At 36.1% G+C, this 22608-nt stretch overlaps 1 protein-coding gene across 1 annotated transcript; it reads left to right on the top strand.

Moving 5' to 3' along the window:
• Positions 1 to 8183: 8183 nt before the first annotated feature.
• LOC110803374 (probable methyltransferase PMT7) lies at positions 8184 to 17049 on the top strand. Its single transcript, XM_022008881.2, has 7 exons — positions 8184 to 8471; positions 11907 to 12321; positions 12462 to 12751; positions 14443 to 14826; positions 15380 to 15626; positions 15727 to 15865; positions 16516 to 17049. Exons 1-7 carry the CDS (start codon positions 8306 to 8308, stop codon positions 16672 to 16674), a joined length of 1800 nt encoding a protein of 599 aa, XP_021864573.1. The 5' UTR covers positions 8184 to 8305; the 3' UTR covers positions 16675 to 17049.
• Positions 17050 to 22608: the final 5559 nt, after the last annotated feature.

Below are 22608 nucleotides of genomic sequence, written 5' to 3'. Positions count from 1 at the left end.
ATGATCATAAATGATTGTGTGTAGTAAAATTCACAATCTAGCTCCACAAGATATGGCATATCTAAGTTGGAACGATCGAAAACAATTAGTACTTGATTCGATCAATGATGGATCATAAAGACTATTCCTATAATTTCTAAAACAAAATGCCCAACTACCACCAAACTAAACCAAATTCGTCAAAGCTATTGAAAAGTAATTTCAGAATAACTTTTCATAAAATATATCTAGAGAGTTGCTAGACTCAGTGGGAGCTTAGTGTTTGTCATTCAACAAACTAAGGCCCAAGTATAGATATATGTTTTATTGTGATTTATTCAAATGAGACACAAGGGTATTGTTTCTACCACGAATTTTTGAGAACATAATGTTTGTTCGCTCGAAATAATGTCCTTTTGGAGATTCGTTTCCAAAATGACAAGTGGGAGAAAATAGACCTCGAAAGTTTTCGAGGCGAACAACAAACATAAACGGACATTCCGGAGGCTTTTCGAAGTGCTTCAGAAAATCCGAACTTATTCTTTAAGGACTTTAGAAGTGGCTTTAAAGAATAGACATCTCTTAGAAGACTTTACAAGTGCTTCAAGGAGAACAGAATATTCAAAGGACTTTCAAGTAGCTATTTGATATTCTATTGTTTGATGTTCTATACCCAAATAGGCATAGAGTTCAAATCATTGAAACTATGAGATTCTTCTATTAGATAGTGAAGAAACATGGAGTTCAGGTCACTGAAACTATGCAATTCTTCTATTAGATAGTGAAGAAACCTACAACTTGCAGTCAAACTATTATCATGTATATTAATGAGTTTGTGACCTGTAAGAAAGCTATGACGAAACCCAGATTCCCTAAAATTGTTAGAGGCCATATATAGACTCAAATTTTTTAAATGGTTAGAGGCCATAAAACATACTCAATGTTTTGATGACAAAATTGCAATTTTGTTGATTTGCAAGAATAGGTTAACACCTGTTGGTTGCAAATTTGTTTGAAGGATAAAAACCATCAAACATAGAATTGTGTTCACACACAAAGCTAGATTAGTTGCTAAAGGTTACAAGAAAATTCATGGCATGGATTGTGTTGAAACCTCATGCATAATCATAATGCTCAAGTCTATAAATCAAGCAATGATTGCATATTGGTACATATGGCAATTGGATGACAAAACAATTCCTCAATAAAATGTTGGAATAAACTATGTACATGGTATGTCATAGGATTTGTGGATCCAAATAAATGCTTGAAAAAGAAAGCTAGCTTATGAAATCTAAGTACAGATTTAAGCAACAATTGGGAATTAGAAATGTATTTTAGTGAAGCTAATAAGTATTTTAGTTTCATAAAATGTACATGATTCTTATAGATATATAAGAAGTTTAGTGGGAGTACATAAAACTTAATTGGTCCTATGTGTATCACACACATATCTCTCTATTGTAAAATAACATTCAAATGCTAATGACTTAGATTTGAAATTATTCATCAATGATGGACCAAGGCGAAACTTAGTACATACTGGGTATTAAGATCTATTTACAAAGATCTTAAATTAATGTTTTAGATTAAGTAATGGCATTTACTAAATCAAACACGAAAGACTCCATTGAGATATTCGACCCATGTGAATAAATCTAAGTAAAGAATGTTTGAACTATGTATAAGCATTTACTAAGTTAAACATCAAAGGATCTAAGTAAGATTCTTAACCTATATTATATGTCAAATAATTTAGCTGGATTTAGTATCTACTGAAACTAGATGAGCTAAACTTACATGAATAGAATTCAATTGGGAATTATTCTGCAAAAGAATTTATCATGTATGATATAATATGAGGATCGCCAAAAACGTATCGTATGACTTTAGGCATGACGAACATATACCAATCTCTATTGATCTAAGTGAAGATCAACTAGATTGAGATCAAGAATACTTATGGTACTTGAAAAGGTACATAGGAATAGTTCTTGATTCAAGGAAATAAAGATATGCTAAATATTGATGCTACACGCATAAACACTGGCAAAGGATCAAGCAAGACCCTTTGGAGTTAACCATTGATAAGGACGAGCTATAGAGCATCGTGTTTTGAAATGGCAACATGGATTGGAGACCATGAGTTGTTGCATGGGAAATTAAATATTAATTTCTATGTTCTAAGATACAGCTGGAAAGTCTTCCACATATCCGTGAACTTCTTGGATAAGAAAATCCAAACCAAAGCATCACTAGCAACCTATACAGTTGAAGTAGAAGTACTTATTGCCTAAGAAGCAATAAAACTGAGTTGTTTACATTAAAAGTTCTTCACTGAACTTGGCTGGATCACATGTCTGCTGACTTGATGGTTCTTCATTGCAAAATGCGTAGAACCACTATTTAAGTAAGAAAGAATAGATCACATAATAAACAAAATCAAAAGATCTTATCATCCTATCTCGAAAAACATTCGATGAAAGGGATATTAAGATTAGCAAAGCATGATAACTAAACCTATGCAACAAGTGAGAAGCAACACTCACATTGTAGCACTGGAAATCAAGCATAGCTTTGAATTCCATGAAATGTTTTAAAGATGGGTTAGAGGCCCATGGTTGTAAAACGTTGGGGTTGAACATTTATCATATATGAAATATATTTTTCATATTCCATTTAATTTGTGGTTTATTAAATGATGAGTCCCTTCAATTTGACGATATATTCAAGATAGACTGTCAGGACCAGTCCTGTGACTAAGAAATGTCTATCAAGTGAACTTGAAAGTCAAAGGTTGAAAATGGTACCTAGTCGGAGTTTTCTATAAAATTGGACGCATAGAAAACGTTAGACGATTAGAATGCAAGATGACTAGTAGTTCTGTTTCTTGAACTATGTGGACATGGCAATGTCATAATCATTTGCATAGATACTTACTTTGGGTAGACTAGTATCGGACAAGACCTATGAAACTTTACTGTAAGAGATGAAAATCTGTCATAAGTAAATTTCATTAAAATTATTAGACACTAAATCCTCAATACCTGAGTGATTTGAGATTACTTGTTTGAGAACTGGTTGCTTTGACGTTGACCAACCGTCGCACCGTAAAAGGAGGCTAGGCAACGCTCAGGTAATCACCTATCAAACGAAGTCTAATCTCAAGATCGCAAGATTGGGATTGTCCTCCCACAAATCGGGATGAGATGCTTAAAAGTTGTACAAGGCCACTCGGAGAGCTAGAAACTGTGAAATGCATGGCCGTGCTCGGATGAATCATAGGCTATGATTATCTATTTATTTGATCAGTTGAACTCTGAAACCGAGGAACACCTCTGGACATAATAAGGATGACAACTCTTACCTTATGTTCAAGAGAAAGCATCGAGTGACAAAGGAATTAGGAAATGCACACTTGTCCCTAAGGACAAGTGGGAGACTGAAGGAAATAATGCCCTTGGTCCAAGTATGCATTCTATGTTAAGTCTAATAAGTGCGGTTCAGTATTAATTAACAAGTTAATAATTCAGTGAGATCAAGTGAGCTGAATGCCTAGCTAGAGGCCGCTTCAGTTCAAGTGGAATTAATGATATTAATCCACAACTTACTCTTGACTGAACCCGTAGGGTCACACAAATAGTACGTAAACGGATCAAGTATTTAATGGCATTAAATACTCTATCTATGGATATTCGGAATCGACGGATCTTGGTTTCAGTGGGAGCTGAGATCGTCACAGGCAAGAAATGAATACTCCGGAAACGATGATATTGCCGGAAACGGAAATATGGATCGTATCGAAAATATAAATATTATCCAAGTCGTAGATGTTGCCGGAAACGGAAACATGGTACGTATCGGAAAATATTATCGGAAATGGAAATATTGCCGGAATCGGAAATATTGCCGGAAACGGAAATATTGTCAGAATCGGAAATATTATCGGAATCGGAAAATAATTCCGGAAAAGGAAATATTAAATATTTGTTCGAAACGGAAATTAATTCCGGAATCGGAAATATTAAATATTGTTCGTATCGGAAATGAATTCCGGAATCGGGAAATTAATCGGAAGCGTATCGTACGAATTAGCATCGGACGAGGCCTGCCAGACGAAGGCCCAGCACGAAGCCGGGCCATCGACCAGCAAGCCAGCGCGCCACAACGCACCAGCCAAGGCTGCGCCAGGCCCACCACAAGGCAGGCCCAGCGCGCGCCAACGCTGCGGCAACGTGTGGGCCTCGTGGCAATGGGCTGCCAGCTCGAGGCTGCGCGCGCGCGCATGGCACCCCTCGTGGGCTGCTGTGCGTGCGTGTGTGTGTTTGTGTGCTATACGAATCCTAAAGCTATCAGGTTTCGACATATGATTAAATTCCTAAACCTAAAAGGATGAATTAATTAAATAAGAATTCTATTAGGATTCTAGTTTAATTAATTCGTATCCTAATAGGATTACAATTCCCTTTCCACACCTCTATAAATAAAGGCCTAGGGTCATTATTTTATATAGAGTATTCAAGTATTCAAAGTGATTTTGAGAGCAAAAATTCAGTCATATAATTGCCTACATTAGCCGAAAATTCTAAGTACCTTAAGGGCGATCCTAGTTGGTCAAGCGTAAGGCGGATCTGGACGTGCTGTGGACTATCTACGGAGGGACGACACTTGGAGTCCTAAAGACTTGTTCTTGTTCGGTTCGGGCGCAGCTAGGGAAGGCACGCAACAAAGTGTATGCATCTAAACTATGCTAAATGATTATGTGTAAATAATATGCTTTCCTGGCTTTATGGTTTTTTCCGCATGATTTATGAATTGTCATATGTATCATAACCTAACATGTAGCTCAGCACACAATAAGCCTCGACTCTGGCACCTAATACAACCTCGATCTACGTTGTCTTCCCCCTCTAATGGGCCCTCCCATAAGCGAGACGCAATGTGACCCGCGAAGCTGGGAATAACACTACCATCCTCAGGACCTCCACCCATCGGTCCCGAAACTAACCAACTCGTGTCCCTCCTCCTGCTCGCCCTGGTACTACCCCCCGCGCCTATGGCACCCTCCTCGGCTAAAGAAACAAATCTACCCAGAACAGATCTCCCCACTGGTTTTAGCGCCTTCGGGTACACCGAACAATATCCCGGATTAACCACCGAAGAATGTCCCGGATTACCCAGCCCTAGATCCAAAATCAAACCCTGACCCTGATCCTGATCCTGACCTTGATCCTGATCCTGACCCCGATCCTGAACCTGTCCCTCAACCTGATCCTGTCCACCTATAACATCAAGTACTTATTTTTTATTTATTACTAATTATTAAGTACTTATTTTTTGTTATATATTATTTATTATTCATTATTCATTACTAGTTTTTATTTTATTTTTTATTACTTATGTCATTATTTATTATTACTAATTTTACTTATGTTCAAAACTACGATAGTTGTTTCGAACCGTACTATAGATTATTTCTTAATTATTAGGCAATAATTGTTTAGAATCGTACTCTAATCCAAATGCCGACATACTCGTTTCCTTATTAGCCGACATAATTCATTTCTAAACTCTGTATATATTTGATCCATTTTTCAGTCTTAAATAAAATAAATTAGTGGGTGTTTATGATTACTAAATGCCTATATATTAGGCCATTGTCATAAATATAGTTGGGCAAACAAATAATAAAAGAAAATGGGAAATAAAAATCTGATAGGATAAACAAGTGTTGAATAAGCAATTGTCATAAATATAGTTCATTCATGCAATATGTACAAACAACAAATGGACAAATTTTTTGAACACAACCACACGCCAACTTTAAAGAAGGAAAGCGATTAAAGAAAAGTATAATAAAATAAATAAAAGTAGGTAATGGATAACACCCATCCAAATTCACGGACAACAAACGACATGGGCATGCAACAAATACATGGAATAGGATTGAGATCCCTATTCCATCCCTAGGTTGGAATAGGGCTAGTATTCCTATTGCCACCTAGGGGTTGGAGTAGGAATATTAACCCCATTCCATTGCAAAAAAGTAAAAAAAAAAATTCTTACTGCTACTCATATAGGAACTGACCCACTACTACACTAGCTAGGAATAATAATGATGACCCTATTATTATTATTAATTACTTACTTTTTTTTTTATTATTTATTTTCATTATTTATTATCACTAATTATTAGTTACTCCACTAAATTTTCGTTACTAATCATTTATTATTCTTATTTATTATTACTCCGTACTAAATACTAATTATTATTTTTTCGTTGTATATGATTTCATTATTATTCGCTATTAATTACTGATTTTTTTTATTAATTATTACTAATTATTAATTTATAATTTTGCGTTATTAATTTGATGTCAGCGAAACAAAAAAACAAGAAACGTGGAATAGGATTGAGATCCCTATTCCATCCCTAGGTTGGAATAGGGCTAGTATTCCTATTTCCACCTAGGGGTTGGAGTAGTAATATTAACCCCATTCCATTGCAAAAAAATAAAAAAAATAAAATCCTTACTGCTGCTCAAATAGGAATGATGACCCTATTACTATTATGATGACCCTATTGCTCAAAAATCCTTACTGATTATTAGTTACTAAATTTTCGTTATTAATCATTTATTATTCTTATTTATTATTACTAATTATTAAATCATAATATTGCATTAATTAAAACAAGAGTTAGCGTGTTGGCAATCCCTATCATTATCAATGTTTGATGCCAGCGAAACAAAAAAAAAACAAGAAACATGGAATAAGGCCATGATCCCCATTCCATTCCTAGGCTGGAATAGGGCCAATATTCTCATTCCTACCTAGGAATGGAACATGATTCTTAGCCCTATTCCATGTAAAACACGGAATAAGGTGGAGATTCCTATTCCGTGTATTACATGGAGTAGGGTTGAAATTTCTATACCCTACCTAGGTAAGAATAGGATTTCTGGCCCTATTCCCTAAAAAAAAAATCAAAAAAAATTCATACCTGTAACTCGGACGTAGACGACGGTGGAGGCGGCATCCCCTCTACTTGACCTGACGAGCTGGCCTTTGACTTCTTCTTGGGACCCTTTTCAAACTCGTTCATGGTGGGTGGGTCGTGGATGACGGTGGTGGTGGGTGGATCGTGGATGATGGTGGTGGTGGTGGGTCGTGGATGACAGTGGTGGTGGATGACGGTGGTGGGTGCCCGCAATGGGTGGCCCCGGTGGGAAGGGGTGGAGATATTATGTAGAGAGAGAATGTGATGTATGAGTTGGGGTGGGTTTGGGGTTGGGGTTGGGGGGGTGGGGTGAATCTATTACTATATACTAAAAGAGACATCAGGAATGACACATGTCACTTCCTGGTGCAATTTTTTCTCGCCAAAAACTTATTTCCTAAAATATATCTTATTTATTTATTTATTTATTTATTTAGTTTTTAACAGTTTTTATAAATGATTTATGTATGGAAACAAAATATTGGCTTACTAAATAAGACAATAATAAATACCACATAATAACTTGCTTAACATTATATTGACATATTTCTGTCAAATAGGTATATCAATAATTGAAAATACATTTAGTCAATATTTTGATCAAATTAGCATATCTATACTATATATTAAAAGGCGTTTCTAAAGAAGTTTATGTGCCACGTGGCACTCTGTTTGTGAGTATTTCATTTCACATAAACCTCATATATTTAAAAATTTAGTGCATGTATAAGACTTGAACCCGTGACCTCATGTTTAAACAATGAAGTGTTTACCAGTGAGCCATAACACGTTACATGTTATCATTGTATAAAGAATACTAATAAATGTAATAAAAAGGAATTGATCTATAACATTTTCAAATCCTATATAATAATATAAATGTTACTAATGCAGTAACTCGGGGCATCGCTCGGGCCTAAAAACTAGTTATGCATATAAAATATGTAATACCTAAAGTTTCACATCAGATGATTAAATAGTAATATGTTCAAGATTTATTAATTATGCATTATGTTTAAGAGAAGAAATATTTTATAAAAAATATGGTCAAATAATAATTTTAAAATATCCGTGCATGCACGGGACATAATCTAGTTTATAAAGATAATATCGGGTTTTCACCATAAATAAAACGGACCACGTACATAAAAGTGGGCGTCGAATAGCGTGGTATTTTTAATGTGTCTTTCGTATATTTCGCCAAAATAAAACATCACTCCTAAGTCCTAACTCGGTTCCCCTTGTCTCTCTGGCTGTCTCTCTCCACACTCAAACTGCAGATCTCACCGACTTTGCCCAGAAATTCATACACAGAAAGAGAAATAGATGGGAATTAATGGATTGTTTGCAGATTCAAAAGGGGGTCAAACGTTAATGGTGGGTTTAATTTTGGTTGCTGCCTGTTTTTATGCAGGCACCCTTTTTGCCAATAATACCCCTCTTTTGGGCATCCCTACTTCCTCCTCTGCGTCCTCCTCTACGTCCTCCCTTGGTAAATTTTCTCTTCTTAATATTGCTTAAAAAATCTATCTTTATTCGTTTCTAGTTATAAAGATTCAAACTTTGTTCATTTCCAGTTTTAAGATTCAATCTTTATGACTTCTAGTGTTAAAGATCAATCTTCCTTTTGCAATTAAGTTTAATTGCTTTGCATTTGTTTAATTGCATGTGACTGATTCTTTTTGCTGGTGGGATTTTGGTGGGTGTTGTGTTTTAAGCTGAAGTAGAATAGTACATTTATAAAAAAGTTACTTGAGTAAGGATTTATACAAAAAATCACTCGATGTAAGGTATTGTTGATTGGCAGTTAATTCGCTTGAGCAATGAAGTTGTGGCCTTCTGTATGATTATGTTTCTTGGTGGTAAGCTTGTAGACCTGGTTATTGGGCGTGGCGGGCTAGGCTGATGCGGTTATAAATGGGTCTATGAACAGTATTTGTTTCATCAAAGTACTACGAAGTACAAAGTTTTTGGAAGGTGAAGTATTGTCTGAAATGTAGAGTTTGGGTATAGCTAGGTGAATAAATGGAGGGTTATTGTGTATTTTTACAGAGACATATTGAATATTTTGGTGGGTTTTAGATCCTCGTAGAAACGAGCTACAGTACAGACTACCTTTCCCGCTCTTTTTTTAATTGGAATAACAAGCTTAAAGATAAGTCCGAGCCTTGACTAGAATGAAGTTCTGTCTGCTCAGTTGCTTCACTGTTTTTTGCTCCAATGTAAGTAGAGTTTGAGGTGAATGTTTCAATTTCTTTTTAGTGTAAGGCTACTGTCAGATGCTGTGACTTTTTTGGTCTGTAGTATCTTCTCCAAGTGGCTAGGGGGATTTCCTGTATGTATTAAGGATATATGGTTGGAGGTTTTTTCGTGAGATTTGAAGTGTTGTACTGGTATCAGGAATGACAATTTTTCAACACATTCCACAAATAAGGATAAATCAGCTTTTGGATGGTAAAGGGTATAGTCAATCTCCTGAATTATAACCAGTTTCTGAATAGGATGTGGTGACCATTTCAGTTATGGTAGAATTATGTTATTGTACGAGATTATGCATTTATGGAAACCATTAAATTTATTTGTGTAATAACCCATGAAGACTTGTGCAACATAAAATACTTTATAAGGGCTAGGTGAGGGTAGGAAATTACCATGTTTGTGGAATCTGTCGATAAAATCCATTTTAACACCCCATGTGGCCATGCGACTATGCAGCTCCAGGATAGATCGGGAAAGGATTAAAAAGGGGGGTACAGAAGAGGCTTTGCACCTTCAGATGCTGTGGATTTTTTGTTGTAATGTTGGCATGTTGCTTAAGGTGTGGTACTAGTAATGTTCGGCTACTAGCACAGTCAAGTGGGTCACTATTTTTGCAACAAGAACAACAATTTTTTTTTGAGGGAACAAGAACAACAACATTGTGACCCCCTTGGTATCAATTGTGCATAGAACAGAAATGATTTACGTAAGTTTAGCTGGATATCCTGTTAAAAATTTCCCTTCCTCCCCTCTGAGAAAATGGTAGAGTAGGTCTTGTGCATGTTCGGGTCTACTTTGAATTAAAGGCTAGAGACAATAAATATTGCTACCATAGCAATCTACATACTAGAGTTTGCATCTGCTTTTTTCTTCACTGCACCTTTTTATTATTGGTTTATTGTCATAGCCAATAAGTCTGGATAGCTATTGTTCTAGAAGGGGATTGAAGCTTTATTTAAGGTGGGATTTTGGTGGGTGTGAGTGTTGTGAGCTTAAGTAGAATACATTTATGTAGAAGTTAATTGAGTAAGGATTTATACAAAATTATGCAACTTCTATGAAAGATATTGTTGATCGGCAGTTAATTGGCTCACGCAATGAACTTTTGAGCTTCTGTGTGATTTTGTTACTTGGTAGTGAACTTGTAGACCTGGTTATTGGGTATGGCGGGCTAGGCCAGTGCGGTCTTAAATGGGTCTAGGAACAATTGGTTGTTTCATCAAATTATTACTGTAAAGTCTTTGTGAAGCGAAGTATTAACTGAAGTGTAGAGTTTGGTTCAGCAAGGTGGATAATTGTGTATTTGTAACAGAGATACACTGAGTTTTTCGATGGGTTTTAGATCCTGGTAGAAACGTCTAGCTACACTACAGACTACCTTTTTGCACTCTTTTTTAATTGGGATAACAAGCTTTCGATAAATCCGAGCGTCGGCTAGAATGCAGTCTTGTCTGCTCAATTGCTTTGCTGTTTTTTGCTCCAATGTAAATAGAGTCTGAGGTGAATGTTTATTTTTTGCTGTTTTTTACTCCAATGTAAGTAGAGTCTGCGGTAACTTTTCCAAGTGGATAGGGGGGTTGCCTGCATGTATTAACTATTAAGGATATTTGGTTGGAGAATGCGTTGTGAGACTTGAGAGTACTGCACTGGTATCATGAATGAGAGTGTTTCAACACATTCCTCAAAAAAGGATAAATCAGTTAATTTTTCTATTGGTAAAGGGTATAGTTAATCTCCTGAATTATAAGCAATTGACTTGTTATTGTCCACCCCTGAATAGGACAAGACAATCATTTCTATTATGAATTTATCATAGAACTTTGTTATTGAAAAGAGGATAGAGAAAAACCCCAAAAATAATTCATTTTTTCCTTGTCTCTTTCAGTGATAGGTCATGTAAAATCCTCCTTTTCTATTTTAAAGTAACTGTTTTATGTAAGGTGTGACACACTTCTTTTGAGAATCTAAATGAACCTTTTTGTTTATTTTTCCCCCCCAAAAAGGCTTTTAATTTTACTACTAAATACTATTTTACCCCTTTGTGACAACAAGTAATACTATTTTGATTTTTTTTTTCCCTCAGAAAATAAGTACCACAAAAGTTAAAAATTGTGCGCCTTTCGTATGAAAGGGCCTGCCTTCGCCTTGCGCCTTGGCTCCAGGGAATTTTGCCGCCTTGGTGCGCCTCGCGACTTTTAAAACTAAGGTCCATAGAAAAGTAATATTCTAGAAATATATGGATATCTTTGATTTTCACTTGTTTAAGATGTTAGACAAGCACATATTGATTTGCCCCATTTTTTGTAATGAAGCGGTAAAAAAAGAAAACTGATATGGTGCGCTGCTTATCATCCTCGACAGCTGAGTCTGTTTGATACCTGAACAGAAGCATTTTCGAATCCTGGAGAATGTGCTCATTGTTCTGCACTTAAGCTTGGTGGTTATTTCCTAACCCCTTACCCCCTCCCAAAAAAGTACAAATGATGTATTTTTGAACAGATGCTGTGATAGTTAAACCATAGGAGTGCACTACACTATTGACCACTCACATTTATAGAAGAGATTGCCAAATTGTCCAAATGATGATGAACTCATTGCAATGTCAACTTTTTGTTTGCGCTACGTTGATCTGGATTTTGTGCAATTGACACTGCCACATAACTTGCAGGTTCCTTAAGCTTTACAAACAGAGTTTCTCAAACTAATCGAAGGACACCATTGGCGATCCCTCAATCAGGGATGAACGTATGCCCAATCAACTTGAATGAACATATACCTTGTCATGATCCTTCTTATGTGAAAGATTTGCTACCAAGTCTAGATCTTTCGAGGAAAGAAGAACTGGAGAGGCACTGCCCTCCTCTCGAGAAGCGTTTATTCTGTTTGGTACCTCCCCCCAAGGATTATAAAATACCCATAAAATGGCCAATCAGCAGGGACTATGTTTGGCGTAGTAATGTGAATCATACTCACCTTGCAGAAGTGAAAGGGGGACAAAATTGGGTTCATGAGAAAGACAGGTTGTGGTGGTTTCCTGGTGGTGGTACTCATTTCAAGCATGGAGCCCTTGAATATATTCAAAGGTAAACGTTTGTAACTTTTGTATCATCATGACTCTAGGGACTAGATCTGCCAAAACCTCTACACCATGACTATGTAATGGTTTAAGGTCTTTGGTGCTCTCTCGCAGATAATTGATCTGCTGACTTAATTCTGTATGCAGGTTAGGAAATATGACCACTAATGAGACAGGTGATCTCCGTAATGCAGGGGTGTTTCAGGTTCTAGATGTTGGCTGTGGTGTTGCCAGCTTCGGAGCATATCTGCTTCCATTTGATATACAAACAATGTCTTTTGCACCCAAAGATGGGCATGAAAATCAGATTCAATTTGCTTTAGAACGAGGAATCGGCGCAATGATAGCTGCCATATCCACAAAACAACTTCCTTATCCTACAAGTTCATTCGATATGGTACATTGTTCAAGATGCCGTGTTGATTGGCATGAAAATGGTTAGTACTTAGTATGTCCTTTCTTTGTTCTCACTTTTGTCTTGGGACATTTCTGATGCATATATACATACATGTGGTTGGATTTTATCCAATTATCAATGTTTCTGGTTTCTTGTGGATGAATTTTTGGTGAAAGAAGTGGAAGTCATTCTTTAAGTATGGAACCACATAATAAATACGCATAGTTGAATTGTATATAATTGTCGATGTTTGTGGTTTCTTGTGGATGGACTTTTGGTGAAAGAAGTGGAAGCCATCCGTTAAGTATGGAACCTCATAATTAATATGTGTGGTTGGATTGTGTCCAATTGACATTGTTTGTGGTTTCTTCTGGATGAACTTTTGGTGAAAGAAGTGGAAGATATTTGTTAACTGTCTTTGTTCAGTTAAATAAAATGACATTTTCTATTTGTTTTTCTTGTAAAAGGTGTTGGTACTGTTGGTGAGATTTGCACTCTTGACTGTTTTTCACAAAATCCCTCATAGAGGGTTTCTTGGTAAAGTATGCTAGGATTATCAAGGATGATTATCTTCTCACACCTTCAACTAGAATCATTTAAATCCGTCATTTATCAACAATCTCTCCTTCCTTGTTTTATGTGAATAAAAATAATCATTCTATGCTAGGATTAAGCGCTATATGATTTACTTTTAACGTGCTAGAGTAATCACCTTGTCCCAGAAAATTTTAATCTTTTAATCTTTGTTATATCCAGCTCGCTATCTTAGTTTAAAAAAGCGCGCCCAAGGCGCGCCTAGGTGCAAGGCTCACCTAGGCTCCAGCCTTCGGCGCCTTCAGCTCTCTAGGCTCACTGATGTCAACCAATGTCAACCAGGCGCGCACCTTTGTGCGCTGCGTAGCGCCTTGTGTGCCTTCAGGGCGTAGAAGTCTGACGTGGATCTTTTATTTACTCTTTTTTTTCCTTTTCTAATGACATAAACACACCCCATGTGACCTATCAACGTTCGTATCTCTACAACCTAAGCTTTTTGGGTAGTGGCAGTAGCATAATATGAGTTAATTTTCATATTCCCAGCTTGCAATTACCGTGGAAGGTTCTAATTTTGGCACTCCAACGACGGGATCATGCAATGCTTATGAACCGACAAGAAAATATGGCACTCGAATAGTATTATGTTGTTTTGAGTATAAATTGTGTTAATTTTGTTCTATACCGAATTTTAAGGTTTATTAGGAAATTATGTGCGCCTCCTATCCAAAAGGCGCGCGCCTGAGCCTTGCGCCTAGGCTTCATGACCCTTGTGCGCCTCCTATCCAAAAGGCGCGCGCCTGAGCCTTGCGCCTAGGCTCCATGACCCTTGTGCGCCTTAGTGTGCCTTGCGCCTTTTTAAACTAAGCTCGCTATATGATTTACTTTTGACTCTGCGAGATTATTATTACCTAATTCCCTAATCACCCCAACGAACCGTGAACCGTAAAGGCGAATTAAAACATGAAAACTGTACATTTTTTCTCTAATTAGCAAATTAGTTAGCGAATTGCGAATTGCGAATTGCGAACCCGTATCCAATCCTAATACTAGCGAAGCAGGTAACAATGCCTAGAATACTTGATTTATAGTTTATACACCTGTAAAATGTTATATTACAGAAATCCTGTTGCACCAATTTATATTTCTCATCAGTGTTTGCCATGTACAAAGAAATAATTTTTAATTTAATTTTTACAGATGGCATCCTGTTGAGAGAAGTGGACCGCCTCTTAAGACCGGATGGTTACTTTGTATACTCTGCCCCGCCAGCATACAGAAAGGATAAAGACTATCCTGTTATATGGGATAAGTTGATGAATATAACAACAGCCATGTGCTGGAAACTCATAGCCAAAAAGGTCCAAACAGCAATCTGGATTAAACCAGGGGATCAAACATGTGTCCAGGAGAATGTGGAGCAGAACCTGATACAAATATGTGACGTGGCCGATGATTCAAAGCCATCATGGAATAAACCACTGCATAATTGTGTAACAAAAAGTGGTGAAATATCAAATCCTAATAAACTTCCTCCACGGCCAGAGCGTCTTTCAGTGTATTCTGAGAGTCTGAGCAGATTAGGTATGTTGCTCGTCTAATTCTAGACTAATTAAATAGCTAATGATGTCTTTCTTTTCTTAGTTAATACTTTGTATGCCTCATTACTAATGGCTGAGATATTTGTGCTCGAATACTGGCATTGTGAAGTTGTAAGGCAGACTGGACTATGTAAGGAAACCATGTATAAAGTCATATATGATGTAGTCACTGTATCAGGGAGATAGGCTGAAACAAAAGAGATTGAATGAGCATTTTGTTTTGTCCTTGTGGAGAATGGAGAGTTGCAACTTTGTAAGCTTAAGTTTGAAATTTAAGATGCTCTGTCAAAAAGAAGAAAAAAAGATGATTCACTTGTATGTGATACGGCTTTTAAGCAAAAACATTGAGAAGAGAAGCTGTTATTTCTGACTTAGAATGGTGTTCTGAAAGTAATTCACTTGTATGTCTGACTTGTGATGTGGAAAATCATAGTTTAATCTGAAACTATGTTCTTTCGTGGTAGTTAGGACGAGTCATATTATATACTTGTATGTATTTGTATGGTTAAATTGATCCCTTCGCGTGACTGCAATAGGTATAAGTCGAGAGCAATTTGCTACAGACACACTATTTTGGCAGCGTCAAGTTGAGCAGTATTGGATGTTGATGAATGTTAACAAGACAGAGATTCGAAATGTCATGGACATGAATGCTCTTTGGGGTGGTTTTGCTGCAGCATTAAATTCATATCCTGTTTGGGTCATGAATGTGGTTCCTTCAACCATGGATGACACATTGACTGCTATTTATGGCAGAGGTTTGCTAGGTGCTTTCCATGATTGGTAAGAAGCTGACTATTATACTTCAGCTGCTATTTTTGATAACGTAATGCTGAGTTTGTACTTTGTTAACCACCAAAATTCATGAATGCTTTCTGTTTAGGTGTGAGCCTTTTTCAACTTATCCTCGATCGTATGATCTTTTGCACGCGAGTTATCTTTTCTCTCATAACAAAGGACACAATAACAATTGTCTCCTGGAGGATGTCATGCTCGAGATGGATCGTATGCTGAGACCCGAGGTAGCATTCAATTCAATATGTTTCCTGTCTCATTTCTTACAATTAATCTTCAGATATACCCTTCTCCGTTGTGATTATTGCGAATTGAAATTTGTGATGCTGTGATCATTTCTTTTTCTTGATAATTGGAACATAATATCAATTAACTTAGAAGTATACATAGCACATAACATTTTTGGTGATTAAAGACTGTCTTATGAGACTATTCAAATCTTCTTCATTCTTTGGATATGTCACTTAAAAAGAAAGTACCGATACCAATTACCAAGTGAAAGCTCACCTACGATGGGGCACTAAATAATATGGATTAATGTTTAAGCACCCTGCAGGATAACACCATGTATAATAACATCCAGCCTATGAGCTGAATATTTTTTGACTCTGAAGATTATATTTCAACAAGATCATCCAACTTGCATTCCGTTGTTTTGTTACTAGAAAAAATTAGAGGAAGGGGAGAAGAAGAGAAGATTAGGACATAATGTAGATAATGTCGCATTCCTTTTTCAAATAAAGAACATATTTTGAACCTTAGAAAACTATTTTTTATAAATACAAGTATGGGGAAATACAAGTAGTCAAACATTAGTTATTTCCTGTCAGAAACTGAAGTTGTGGATTGGAATGTGATCAGAATGTTATATGTGCAGGGTTTTATAATTATCAGGGATGAAGAACGGATCATGTCGAGAATTAAGGATCTTGCACCAAAATTCCTTTGGGATGTGAACTCATACCAGCTACGAAACAAACATAATGAAAACGAATCTGTGCTAATTTGTAGGAAAAAGTTCTGGGCAATTGTCTGAAAGATGTGTGTGCCAAACGAAAACGAATAGCTCATTGATTCATATACACATGAATCCCCAAACTCCCCTGGATATTTCCGGTCCTTTAGAAATATTCGGAAGTTATCATTCATGCGAACAGGTGAGAGATTGGGGCAAGGCAATGGCGGGTGGAGGACAAAAAAGATGGGGGCAGTGAAGAGCATTTTGTAATTGTGTTAGCTTTCTTTCTATTCTTGTGTTGTTCTCATGGTACATTTGTGTATCTAGTTTTAATTTCTTTTTTTTGTTTTTTTTGAGCCAGTAGTTCTGAGTTCGATGTATAACATTTAATTAATTGTTACTGCCTCTTGTACGGCTATATAATTGAGAAGATCAATACTTGTTGACGAAATACCCCTAGCGATTGTTTTTATAGAACATTATGATGCCCACCATATGATATCCTTAACATAAAACACACACACTTGACGTTTCCATTTAAAAATTGACAAATACATTTACAAAAAGTTTGTCAATTTGTGGGTTTATGGGGGGTTATAACCTTAAAAGTTTATTTTGCAAATAATCATACTTTCGTATGTTGCTATACAAGCCCATCATACAATATGTGGGTCACAATGCAACAAAAGGCCCAAGTTGGCGTGGTCTGTAAACGAAGTAATTTTGGATGTCTATGCACAACACGGTAACCCGGTTTGACAAAGAACCTTTCAGTTGGGCTACTCGTCTACTTCTCCTACACCAATTGGTTCTAACCTTACTCGTTTTCTTTGCTCATCGGGCGTAAATTCCTAGTCGCCGTAGCTATTACTCGCTCTGTTCCTTAATACTCGATCTATTTTGACTTTTTGCACTATTCACATAATTCACTTTTAACCCTATTTTATTTCTAATATATGAAAACAAATGCTAGTATATAATATATTGTTGGCTTCATCTTAATATATATTTTCAAAATATTAAAATTTAATTAAATTTTTATAATATGTAATTAAAGAAATTGGTGGTCAAAGTTGTGCATTGACAAACGTGTCCGGTCAAAACAGGTCGAGTATTAAGGAACGGAGGGAGTAACTTTGGAAAAACTCAAATACGTACTCCAGGGGGTAAAGTGAAGAACATTTATGTATGATTGACCAGCAAGATACGAGTATTTTAATTTTTAATTAAGCTATTTCCAGCCTTATGAAAGGATAACATACCATTCAATTTTGGCAGGCATTGTTTTCACCAATCACCCTCTTTTGTCTTAATTGTCTTCTTCATTATTATAATAACATTCCATCTGCTTCAAATACATTTCTCTTACTTAATTATCCATCAATCCCTCAATTTAGACAAAGAAAAATATCAAAAAACATTAGTCCAACACGTGATAACAATAATGGGGACGATACTTATAAAAACGGATTGTTTTTCATATACAAATCTTGACTGATATTCCGTAGTACTTCCTCCATTTTTATTTACATGACACAATTGTACTTTCGACACTATTCACACATGTTCTTTTGACTTACTTTTGTGATTTATACATAAGAAAAAACATAGTCGTGTGGGATCTTATTAGATTCGTCTCAATAAATATTTTTTAAATATCAACTTTTTATAATTTTTTCTTATCCATAATAAAATATATTAACGTTTGAAATCGTGCATTGGCAAACGTGCCTAAATAATTGTGTCATTTAAAAAAGAATAGAGGTGGTATTTGATTAGATGAATTGCAATATCGCATTATGGATATACTACAACGTATAGTATTTGACAAAAACATTATGCTAGTTGCTGGTAGGCTTAATATTGGGCGGTGGTATGAGGACCCGCGCGTATGCAATATTGATGAAGAACAAAGTTGACCCTATATGATGTATGCATACATCATGCATGAAGATGACTGCCCAACGGGTTGGATAGAGTGAAACTTATTCTAAACATTTGGCCTGTTATTCTTATTTGACTTAATTAAACTGAACTGAATTGAACTGTAATAAAGCTTAAAAGAACATGATTTTAGGGCGGAATAAAAATACTGTAATAAATAGCGGTAATCGTTAATTAGTAATGAATTTACTAGTATAGGTAAGACATATAAGTATATTACATTATTTATTTACCACACTTTGTTAATTGACTATTGTTAGTATTCAATGAAATAATTTATTTAGATAGATAAAAAGGCGTAATGTTAGTTGTGGTCGAGTACTCCGGTCTCCGGAACGTACATGTACTCGTAGTTGATCTGTAGAAAGAATTGCGGAGTACTCGTAAAAGAGGGGATAGACAGAGGAGAGCAATATGTGGAAAAGAGGAAGGAAGTGTGGGTCATGGCCCAATAAAAGGGCTTCTTGATTTGACTACACAACCCCATGCTTGTCTCCTCCTTATTGCCCCCACAAATCCTACCATCACATCTTTTCTTTTCCCTTTTTATTTTCACTTAAATAATTCATACAACTCACGCTTCTTTAATAACTACGACTTCTTCAAATTTTTATTTTCAATTTATTTTATTTTTATTACTATGATATTATGGATACTTCATTTAAAGGTTAAAATAACGGTTTTTTCATGAAATACCCCCGAGCTTTACAAAAACGCACCAAATACCCTCGCGTGTTTCGATTCACATAATATACCCCTATTTATCCGTACTGTTCATGAGATGCACCTAACAGTTAACGGCGTTAGTCTACCGTTAGTGGAGTTTTACTATTTTGCCCTTAATTGTGTTATGACCCCCATTTACTTACCTTCCCTTTGGCAGAAACTCAAAAAAAAAAAATCTCATATTCTTCTATTTCTCTCTCCTCTCCCCTGTGCTTCAAGCTTCAACCTACCCGAAACCCAGTAATTCTGGGTAGATCCGTCCGATCTCATATTTTTTTTATTTCTCTCTCCTCGCCGGCGGAGGCCGATCTCTGGTCGCCGGCAGTGATCCGGAGGATCACTTAAATCAGATGCTGATGGTGGTCGACTTGGCTTCGCGGAGGGTGGTCGTTTTCCGGTGGCCGCATTGGGAAGGTTGTCGATTCTCCGGTGGCGCGGAAGTTTCGCGGCGGTGTGTTGGCTGGGAGGGGGTTGTTGATGGCTGCGACAGTAGGGTGGTGGTTGCTGATGGATGCGACGGGGGTGGTGGAATCTGGGTGGTCTTTCGCATCCACGGATAGGTTTGCTGGCGCGGGTGGTTGCTCTTGTGTTGGCTGGGTCGGGTATTTTAGCCCATCTCGATCCACCACTTGAGTTTCTGTGACATTAAGAAAATACTAAACTGCTCCCAGATCTCCCTTGAACTTGTAGCAACTCCGTACACAAGCTCGTGTCCTCAAGAATCCCAAACCAAATTTTTTATGGAATTCTCAACGGACTCCCGCGCTGAAAGAAAAGTTCCATTCCCCACAGGTTCATGGTTCGGTCCTCTCCACACTTCAATCTGTTCCTTCATAAGCGTAACTGGGATACATGGCACCAAGTCCTGATAAAAAATTTGGTGACAAACAACCAGAGATTCAGAGGAATTAACTAATCTGTCATTTGAAAAATTGGTTGTTGCCATTATTTTGTTGGTGTAGACTGTAGAGTGTACTTAGATGTTGCTGACTTGCTGGTATAGTACTTGGGACCCATTTGTTTCATAAATATTGAAGTGGTAAAATTGGGAACTTGACATGGAATTTGATCGGTAGCATTGCAACTGATTTGGTGGAGTTTTGGGAAAGAGCTAGAAGATTAGGATTGACGACAGGTAGCTCCTATAAGTTTAAAAGGTTAATACGAATGAAGTAAATCATTCATTCTAAGCGCCTGACCTGTAAATACTACACCAAAAAATCGCACTGATTTGGTGGTGGAGTTTTAAACTTGACTAATGCACTGATCGATATGTACACCAACAATATAATTAGGTGAACAATTTGTGGAAATCAAATTCTGCAGTTTAAAACCAGTTTGAGTATTTGGTGCAACTTAGTTTCCAAATAGGTGTATATTGTGCAATAGGTTTATAAATAGGGGTATTCTGTGAATTATAAACACGACTTAACGGAGGACTAACGGAAGGTCGGTTTAGGGGTATTTGGTGCAAACTTGGAAAAAAATAGGGGTATATTATGTGAATCGAAACACGCGAGGGTATTTGGTGCGTTTTTGCAAACCTCGGGGGTATTTCATGAAAAAACCGTTAAAATAATCTCACACCAAAATAAATAAATTTAAAGGTTAAATACGGATTTGCTATAATTTTTTAGTCTTCGGAGTAGAAAGATAATTTGTTAAAGGAATTTACGGTTTATGTTATGTCTTGTTTGATTTGTTTTGATTTATTTCAAACAAAATAAGTTCAGTCAAGTTTATATCATAAAATTCAGTGAAAATAAGTTTTTTTCATATAATTTCACACACAAATCGGGTCATTTCAAATAAAATAAGTTCAGATAAGTTAAATCAATTAACTTCATATAATACAAATTCAGACAAAACAAGCCGAATAGAATAGACTCTTACTATCCCTTATGACACTATCGTACCCGTATTACCGCTGATGCCAATATTAAAAAAGATAACTACTTCTTATTTGACTAGATACTACAACTATTTAATTAAAATGTAACTATTTGATAAAATGGTATAACTTTTTTTTTGACGAGATAAAATGGTATAACTAAGAATAGTAGAATATAACTATTAATCAATTTAGTAGAGTAATTATATATTTGATTAAAATTATAATTGTTTGGTAAGAACCTGATCTTATACATAAGACTGGTTTACATAAGTTTTTGTATTTAATGAGTTTGCTGAGACAAGTTACTATGTACTTTGTTATTAGTTAAACAAATTTGCATTCAAATATTTAAAAGCTACCAATTGCTTGGTGGTCCAGTGGTGATTGGGGCTGAACTTGGTAAGGAGAACTCGTGTTCGATCCCTCGCAACAACAATTGGGAGGGGACTGGAACCTAACCACCCATAACTCGCCCCGAACCCGAATTGGCCCTAAGGGTGAACCGAGTGCTAACACAAAAAAAAAAAATTATAAGCTTAAATGAGATTAAAATTTAAACACAAACTACTAACTTGAATTTCAAACAGCCTCATACATAATTCAAAATAAGTTAAAATTAATTAAATCAAACAAACCCTAACAATAACATTGTTAAACTTTACGCTCATTAAAACACAAAAATAGTTTATCACAAAAAAAAACACAAATAGTTAATTGTATTATTGTTTAATAAAAACGGATCGCCCACGTTCAATTCTCAGAAGCTAAATAAATAAATAAAGTTAATTGCAAAATCTTTCATGAAAGAAAAATAACAAACATTCAATAAAAACAAGCATGCTAGCATTAAATTATTGTCAACAATTTCATTAAATCCACATGGATAAATTAAGGTCATACAGTATTTGAGATTGAGCATACAGGACGCTGATTCACGTATTTATGACTTAATGCGGAATTATCAGGAAGAATGTTATATCTAGTTGTATAATTTGTCTTGTCTTTGCGAACTTCACCTTATTATATGTATGTACTACGTGCTTCATACCACGGAGTAATAAAACTATCGAAGATCAATGTATATTTATATGTGAGCACAATATTTACACATTTCTAAAGAAAGTGAATTTTGGCTCAAATGAGCCACAAAGTAGGATATTACATTATTACAATTATAGTAAATTAGAGAAATTTTTAATTTATATCATCGATATTTATTAATGTCGTCTTAATCGGTTCTTTAATTCATAATTTTTTTTAGGGGCTCTTAAAGTAACTGGGTGCTCCTGTTCCCTGTTTTCCTACCAATTCTCCCATCTAAGTTCTCGTTAATAATTTTATCTGTTGGCAACTTCACTTTCAAAGTTTCAATTTATTGTGGTGCAGTATATGGACCCACTGTAATATTTCGTACTTCATACTTCCTCCGTCTTTTAATACTCGCAACG

Source organism: Spinacia oleracea, chromosome 1, assembly GCF_020520425.1.
Source record: "Spinacia oleracea cultivar Varoflay chromosome 1, BTI_SOV_V1, whole genome shotgun sequence".
In the NCBI taxonomy this organism is placed as follows: domain Eukaryota; kingdom Viridiplantae; phylum Streptophyta; class Magnoliopsida; order Caryophyllales; family Amaranthaceae; genus Spinacia; species Spinacia oleracea.
Note: the sequence above shows the minus strand (reverse complement) of the source record. Positions and strands in the feature narration are given on the sequence as shown.